The sequence below is a fragment of the Trichoderma camerunense genome (genome assembly GCF_050948025.1).
Source record: "Trichoderma camerunense strain CBS 138272 chromosome Unknown V8C40scaffold_1, whole genome shotgun sequence".
Classification (NCBI taxonomy): domain Eukaryota; kingdom Fungi; phylum Ascomycota; class Sordariomycetes; order Hypocreales; family Hypocreaceae; genus Trichoderma; species Trichoderma camerunense.
The window spans coordinates 1,905,549-1,914,359 of NW_028145369.1; the positions used below are offsets into that span (position 1 = coordinate 1,905,549).

General features: G+C 50.3%; 1 protein-coding gene across 1 annotated transcript; it reads right to left on the reverse strand.

Annotated features, from left to right (window-relative positions):
* Window positions 1-1,675: 1,675 nt before the first annotated feature.
* On the reverse strand, window positions 1,676-3,857 carry V8C40DRAFT_230254 (uncharacterized protein; the record flags this gene model as incomplete). Its single annotated transcript, XM_083212667.1, has 3 exons — window positions 2,993-3,857; window positions 2,691-2,932; window positions 1,676-2,618 (listed from the first exon to the last, which is right to left on the reverse strand). Coding segments are annotated over exons 1-3 (671 nt in total), but the record flags the coding sequence as incomplete, so codon positions are not given.
* Window positions 3,858-8,811: the final 4,954 nt, after the last annotated feature.

The following is an 8,811-nucleotide window of genomic DNA, read 5'->3' on the forward strand; positions in this document are numbered from 1 at the left end:
ATCACAGACTGGCCCTCAAACCTCCTTAGACGCTCTTTTCCCCGATGCGGTATATTCCACCCATGTGCTACTTATTAAATCCACAGCGCAATAATCCTAGCTCCCATCATCTCAATCGTCCCTCTTGCTAAATCTGCCGCTTAGCAGCCCTGTCTAGACTATACATGCATTCACGCATCTCTAGTAGATCATGTGATCTTACCAGTCAGATGAGAGGCCGTGTGCATCTATACAAGAACTGTTGTTGGTCGCGCAGAATGATTATTGCACGAAAAGGGAGCAAGTAAAAGAAGCGCCCAATGATCCCCGCTATCTTGAATCAAATGTTGACAAATATTACATGTTAGTAAAAATGATTGACTCGATTTTGCTTTAATAATATTCAATCACGTCCAGTTTTCTCCCTTATGACGGTACACAATGCATCTATCCTCCAAGCAATGAGCGCACCTCTGTAATCCACGCTTGATTACATGCTGTCCTTTGAACAAAAAATTGAACCTTGGCGCAAACAAAATTTAAATCCCCCCAATACTCCCTTGCATACACAATTTCCTCCTCTTCTCTTTTCCTCCCTTTTCTACAAACATGTTTCTCTCTCATCCCGGTTCGTATCCTGCCGCTTTTGGTCCGTGCTTCAGGTCAGCTATTTCCCCCCCGGCAGCTAGCCGGCCGTGTCTATGCAACGTCTTTCCCGCTCTGCCGCCCTGACCCGCCGTTTTTAAGCTTGTATTGCCGCGAAAAACGGGCGGGAAGCTGTTTATGCTATTTCGTATCGGTGCCGAGCCGGATCCTAGTCTGCCAGCGTAAAGGACCGTGCTGCAAAGTTTCTCGTGGTTCGTGTGATGGAAGATGAATCCTTCCGATTGTACGTCAGCACGGTCGCCTTGGGTTGCTGAGGTCTCTCCAGATTTTGCAGAGTATTGCACTATTTGATTGTGTTGCTCGTCTCATAGTACTGTTGAAATCATGCTGCAATCTGTCAAAGTATATCATGTTCAAAGCATGCGTAATCACCAAGATCTTGCCTCAATTGAGCAACTAATTCGTATTGTTGGGATACTCCAGAAACACTGTATCACCAAACAGAATACGGAAAGTATTTTGAAGTGAGTAAATAAATACTCACTGAAGCGGCACCCCGGCAACGCAAAGAAGAAAAAGCAGCCTTGGTTTGTCTGGACATATTGAACAGCCACATGATGACTGCTCTCACGGCTAGCCAACACGGCCTGCTGCTGACACTGCGTAACCTGACTTTTGGCCCTCGTACCGCTCGGCAGCTGGGGAAGCGGCTCTGTGGGGAAGAGGCCGTATTCTGTGATACTCTTGTAACGAACGCGCAGCCGCAGCCCTTGTGACAAACCGAAATGTCCCAACAAGCTCGCTCGCTCACACGGCGACCAGGTTATGAGACCCCCGCGACGAATGTATCAAAATGACGAGCATAGGGCGAATTAAGCTAATTATATGTATTTCTGGTTCGTCAATTGGTGGCTGTGGAAGATTAGCTCGGAAAGGGGCTGCGGCCGCATATGCGGCCAGGCTGTGTTGGCCGACCAATGGCATTCAAAATTTGACCACTTGGCTCGCGAGGCAGACAACATCTCATCAATGAATCATAAGAAAACAATCAGTTAGGTTGGTAGAAGGACAAAAAAAGTAAAATAAGACACCGCTGTTAGATTTGGTATGATGCTCTAGCTATGTGACCTAGGTATAGGCAGAAGGGCTGGGGCCATAGGAAAAAGAACAGCCTCCCCGCAAATTCCGCCATATCCATTCATTGCCTCATAACCATTGACTATGTACATGCGCTATCAACCATCAGGTGTACAAGTGAATTGTATCCTTCTCATAAGTAAGACAGGATGGAAAGAGAGGAAAGAAAAAAGGAAATAGAAAGGAAATAGAAAAGGAAATAAAGAAAAGACGAGGCGATCGTCAAAAAAAAAAGATGAAAAGTGAAAAGACAAATGGATGAATTGTAGAAAAAAGATGGAAAGAAAAAAGGAAAAAAGGAAACAGGCTAAAATCAAGAGAAGAAGGCGTGGATACTCCTCTTGCGAAAGATGAATCCAGCATCGGGGGTCGGAGGAGTCTAGGCCAATTGCTAGGCCCTCCAACTTTTGTCTATAATTGAGTGCATAATAAAGAGAGATATGAAGAGAAGAAAGGGAGAAGAAGAAGAGAAAAAGAGGAAACTAGGAAAAAGGAGAAGAAAAAAAGATGAGACGAGACGAGAAAAACGAAAAGAGAGATAGAGAGAAGGAAGAAATGAGATGAATGAGATGAGATCGCTTTGAGTCGTATGAACCAATATTGAGAGCGATATGAGTCCTAGCCCATCGATTTATTCAACGGCCTGGATTAGGGCACTCGGCGCGTCTGCAGTATCCTTCCCACGTCTGAGTGCCTTGGTCTTCGATTTTAGAGCAGCCACAGCTGGGCTTGCGCGTGGACTCTGTGACGGTGCAGCCACAGTGGGTGTAGTGCTGTCGAATGATCCAGACACACATGTTGATTGTTTGGGAAAGAAAGTGGCGTTAAAGTATAGTGTATAGAATGAAGAGCAGAGAGATCTACTGGATGACTTATTCCGAATTGGACTTGGCTCACTAGAAGAAAGATGGCTTGTCAGTGATCCATTGCCCAGAGTTGTGGTCAGCTTGGGAATGGCTCTTGCGTACAATGCTTGATCGTTTAGTCTACTTAGTGTAGAAAGGATTGAGAAGCTGCTTGTGTCTAAAAAGCTCAAGTGCTGAAGATGGAACAGATGGAAATGCTCAAGATGAGTGAAAGAAGCTGTCTGTAGGAGATTGTCGGATGATGCTCTTGGTATTGAATGCTGAATGAAGCTTGGAAGGAGATATCGAGAAGCACAGCAGGTGTGTTTGTCGTTTATATATCTTGTGGAACGAAAGCCTCGGGACTGCGTAGAGGCTGTGAATATACATTCAAGTTGTTTGCTCAGAGCAGCGTTCGTCCTTACCCAGGAACAAAGCCCCTTCAGGCAGAGTACAAGTCCAGACGTCAACCGATGTATGGCTGTTGGGTGTTTGCTTCTTCTTCTTCGGGACTTGCCAGACGCATGCGCACGGCTGTTAGATGCACATTTGCATGGCCCCAGAGACATAACAAGGAGACGAGGAGCCGACATGTACGTTAGTCGCCACCGATATATGCTCGTACGTGCGGCCGTTGTTGTTATGTGCGATGCCGCGGGACGGTGTTAGTTGTTCGTTGTGTCCAGTCTACTCTGCGGTAGGTGCGAGGTTCTGTCTGCCTTCTGGCCCGTTCTCTCGCCAGGGGGGCATTTTGTTGTCTTGTCTGGGAGAAGGGGGAGGCAGTGAGCAGTAAGGCGACATCAAGTAGCCCTGATCGGACCACGAGGCATCGCAGAATCGGCAGTTTGCACAAGGCCATGCCATGTCAAAGTCACGGCGCGGACCCAGCTGTGGGTGTACCCGGTCGGCAAGGCCTAGATGATGCTCAGAACCAACAACACCTGGGGCGCCTGGCCCCCCCTGCCCATGTACGAAGATGTACGTGTGTGTGTGTATGTACTTTGACGCACTTGGATGATGCAAGCTTGACTGACTGCGTGTGTCTGTATGCATGTATGCATGTATGCGCATGTGGCCGAAGAATCTTTCGCATCTTTTTGGGTGTGGGGGGTTGGGAGATGGATGGGCAGAGATTGGCCGTGGGTGGAGGAAGGTCAACTCAGTCTTGAGGAAGAAAACGAAAGTGGAGGCGATTTGCATCTAAGATTCTCAAGGCCTAGCCCCCACTGGGCCTGCAATTCGAAGACACCAATGCGAGGCGTCTGGAGCTACGATGCAGGAGCCGCAATTGGTGCCGTGATGCGATATGGCTAGACAATGCCTAGGGCTCTAGCCCGAGAGTCAATGCCATTCTGTATTGGGCGGAGATGACATTGTGGCATTGGCAGCTTCAGTATTCACAGACATGACTCCAGCTGGTGATGTTGTATTTGCTTGGGCTTGTGGTGTTGATGTTCGACGTTTGACGTTGATGTCATCCCAGTCATCGCAAGAGTCATTAAAGCTGGATAAAAAAATTTCGCTTAATTTCGCCTTCTCTTTCCGGGTTTCTCCTTCCGTCATTGACCAAAAACGCACACCCATACACCCCCATTGCTCGACTTGAGGTTGTTGGTTGTGTCTGGTTGAAGATTTCAGAAGGCGGAAGAGCCATTTTGACTTACATGCCCACACGCTAGAGGGGCCCTTGCAAGATCTTGACTACGGACATGGACATGGACAGGGACACGCAGTGGAGTCACAAACAATGACGGAGTGGGCATCCATCCTTTTGTGTGCCACAGGAGAGACGGGAAAAACATGCCTTAGGTGCATGTAGCCGGATCGTCATACCAGCTGCCCATATCTCATATACGAGTTTACGTACAGACAGTACCTGGGGGAGAGGCAGGGACAAGGGCCACGGAGACGAGAGCGGGACATGACTCTTTCTTCCTTCAGCCGGGGGATACTGGGTAGCACTTCTGCAGCGGTCATTGAGGGGAGAGGCAACGAGCCCATGGGGGGAGTGGAGAGGATCGTAGCTACATGATGGCTTCGACTAGTGAGCAGATCAGGGATCTGGAGGGGGGAGGTGCGGATAGGAGAGCTGCAAAGTGTGTAGAATCATCACATCGTGTGCGTGATATTGCGGAAGAGACAGAGACGCCAACACAACGAGAAAAACGGGACGCGCGGGTCACACAACAGAGTCCATCATCAACGGCCACTTTCCTCTCATGGTGACTTGGCGCGCTCACCGAGAACGCCAGTGTCACCGGAGATGTTCAACAGAGAGGGCTTCACAGGGCGGAAGACCGTGTATGTACTTGCTGGCTGAACTATGCGGCGCTGAGCTGAATCATGAGCAGGAATCAGGATCATGCTAGCTTCACACACTCCTCGTCGGAGAACAATCCGGTGCAGAAGAGCCGGCTCCTGATGCGTTTCCCGCATCCAAAATGTGCTTGTTGGCCCTGGCCAGTTACCCAGCCAGGCAAGGCGTTGCCTGTTGTTGCGCCTCTAAAAAATCGACGGGGGTATCACAAGCGTTAGACGCCCTGTGGATCCAATGGATGTCGCACATGATCCGCAGCGAACAACGTCTTATTCTACTTGTGGCATAGCTGGTGAAGCCATCACCAAATTCTCCAGCCTGGGTACCTTGGGGACTTGGACGGCAGATACACATGTATCGATGCTTGTATGCGGTGGACGGCAAAATTACAGTTACTGGACCAGACGGGGATCAACTACTCTCCTCCAATCTCGGCCTAACCAAAACGTCTGCTCTGTCCAACAGCAGAGAATGCCGGCTCAATCGCATGTACTTGGGCCGGGGTGAGACGACGCTACATGTACTTGTGGCAGCTTAGTAGCAGTTGGGGCCACAGGAAGCCATAGCAGCAGTGGATGAACATATTGGGGAGAAAAAACTCTCAAGAAGGCGCATTTAGTTGCTAGGTATCTGCCTAAAAGTGCATCAATAGATTGACTCCTTGAATGGTTAATTATTCCACATTCTCCAATGCTTCAACGATCTTGGTGTCAGGCCTGAAACTCGACCTTTGTCATTGTTTGTAGTCCGTGTCTCTGACCTTCAGCCGTTCGTCTCCGGTCTCACTAGGCACAAAATAATGCCCGCAGATATCGATTTTTTTGGTGGCCCCTGGGATAGATGTACCCCCGGACCGAGGATTGATTAGCGACATCCGGATGAGACGTGGTGGCTTTGCTCCAGTCTGTAGACGCGAAGACGCCGTGATGCGGGCTGTTGTGGCCCAAAGCGGAAGAACCAGCGTTGCATCATCAGCTCAAACGGGCGTGTCGTCTCGCATATTCGGAGCCTTTGTTCCATTACAAGCGCGGCTCTTACATCAATCCGTGCTCAGCGACACCAGGGGCTCGGTCAAGAAAGCCTACGATGCACATCACATCCCCCAAGGATCTATGCTCAGTTGAATGAAACAAAGGCATTGTGGCAGTGACAAGAAAAGCTGCTGCGCCAGAAGCCCTATTTTGGCCCTGAGCAAATGGCGTCTGGGTATCACGGCTCAGCTGCAGCTCTCATGAATCTCGGCGTCTGGATTGGACCAGCGCAGCCAACACGGCTGATAACTTGTGGGCTGTGGCGTTGACGTCGGCTCCGCATGGAGACTCTCGAACCAGAAGGAACCCCAGCTCAAGCTCAAGCAAACGGCGAGCGGGGGGTTCGGCAGCTTTTTCGATAGAATGGGCTTGAACGGGGGAGAATTTGAGAAAATATTGTCAATTTGACAGGGGAATTGAGAGACTCTTCACAGCTGTTGCTCTATGGCCCCCACCTTCAGTATAGGCGTCATACCTAGGTTGAGATGAGGTCGTAGCCGTGCCATGCCTTGGTAAACGCAGCGATTTACTACATGACAATTGTGCAATTTATCCTTGTGGGTTGTCATGTTAGAAAGATACTGAGCGAGATTGCATATATCTTTTTATCACTTCATTAATAGCATTGGTATAAGGCGATGGACAGATCAATGCAGATTACCTATTACTCAGCGAGTGCCGGCTCCTGGACGATGAAGATCTACAAGTGGCAGTGATGTTGATTTGATATGCATCGTCATCCTTCCGCAGCAGGTACCAATCTCTCAAGGATCTTTTGCTGGTTCATAATATTTCCCGTGGCGTGCTGCAAACGCTCCGTTTGTGCCTTGGTCTAGTATGGTGGTCCTGGAGAGGTCTGACAGAGCAGCTGTCATCGGAAGCAACGCCGCAGTCTGGCTCCGATCTACATGTGCATGTCTGCTCTCAGTAAAGTAGAGGCAACCTCGGTATTTCGGTATTGGAGAAACAGAAAGAGGAAAAAGGTCCCTAAATCACGCATCCGCTCTACCCAGCAAGTATTGGAAGTCTTGTGGCGTCCTCAGCTTGGGGGCCCGGAGATAGAGGCTTTAGCGATTGACCCCGTGGTTGGGATGATAGGTAGTGTTTCGTATAGTTGTACCTAGATGACTCAATATTCCTTGTGCTGGATCGGCTTCAAGGTTCGTAAATTGAAATCCTGAATTGATGCTACATCGTTCTCACTAATCTCACCAGTGCAGGCTGAAATGTGGCTTTGCACTGCTGAAAGTTTGGTACTTGTGCCTGTCGTCGAGTACCTAAAGTTTCAATTTCCGACCGTGCACTTCCAAATTCTACTTCCAGAAGTCCAGATTCCGGTTCCTGGGGCTGAGCTTCGCAGCTGCTTGCCAACGCACGCTCTGACAATGCCTATTGGGTCTGTTTTCTGGCTGTTGCTCTCTGTCAATTTTGTCGTTGAACTGATTAGCCGCTCCAACAACAGCTTGCGCCGCGCTGCTGAAGCAAAAATAGAAGAAACAAAAAGCACAGCCGCCGAGCAAGTATGCAGGTACCGAGTTACTTAAAACATTTCCAGGCACAAGGCGGTTCTTTGGCGGGGTCGGAAGCTGTCCTGCGCTGCCATTGGCCAGATTGCCACATGTCAGCCTGGAAGCTTTAAAAGAGCCTCCGCCCGCGCGGCTGTGAAGGGCGGCTCTGGCTTTTCCTCCATTCACACTCTCGACACAAGCGACGTCCAGGGATCGCGAGGCGCCGGCCGCCAACGAACCGCCCTCAAGGACAGAATAAGCGCATCTCGATCCGTTTGCTGTTTGCTCTCTCCTGATGTCGGCCTGATGTCGACCTCATGTCGTCATTCCTGGACGACCTCGTCCGGTCCAGTCTAGATTGGCAGAGACCAGACCGTCGTGGCTGAAGCTCTCCATCGCACCAACGCCTGAGACGCCGTGTTAGACGCCTGATAGGAACTGCTCCCCCAATGGCAAGACTGCATTTCACGACCACTTTCGCTTATTGTTACCTGCGTTGCAGCCCTTCCAGCAGCTAAACCTGTTCTTTCTGCTGGTTCCAATATCAGAGTCGACTGGCCCACTCTCTTCGTTGTCGTCTTCTTCTTCGTGTTGGTCGTACACCTGCCAGGTTCGTACAGTCAACGAATCCGCGCGGGCGGTGCCGTTGAGGCTGGGACAACATCATAGACTCACCCCATCCACCTTGCTTGACTGGTTCAGGGGTTGTCAGTCATTGAACCACGCCGAGTCTTCCCCCGCTCCGGCCCGCTCTGTGTTGGTTTCTTCGTGCCGTGCAGCAGACAAGGATTGGGATGATGATGGTGTTGCTACGGGATTGCCCGCTCTCTTGATGATATCGTGGGTAGTGGCTTGCAAACTGGAAGAATTTGGAGGAACCAACGACTGGTCCGTCTCCCGCATGATACTACAGATAATCGCCTGTTAGTTTGATGTACACATGCCGCGGCTGCGTTTACGGACTGCCACACTTGCTGTCTGCCTTTGTCTTCGCCTCGCTATAATTGGGCCACTTGAGCCCCTGGGCTAACACCAAGTTCGGTCTTAAGGTGTGGTCTATTGTCCACATGAATAGGCCAAGAATGCGGCCGACGATGAGGCCGACCCCCTTCGTGCGGCTGTCGCGATCTTCCCGCTCAAAACTCAATGCGGCCTTCCATGCGACCTTGATAATTGCCGCAGCCGGCAATGCGAGATGGATGACCGTATTGACGACCGCATCTAAGCAAGATGTCCTTTGCATCTGCCAGATCAGCCGACACATCTCTCGGACACTTCAACAGATGCTAGCGATGCATGGCGCAGCATCTCTCGGGCCTTTCCCCGTTTAGCCCGGCAAGGCAGGCTTCAATGGCCTCACCCTCGGTGCCAATGTTACTCCGAGCCAG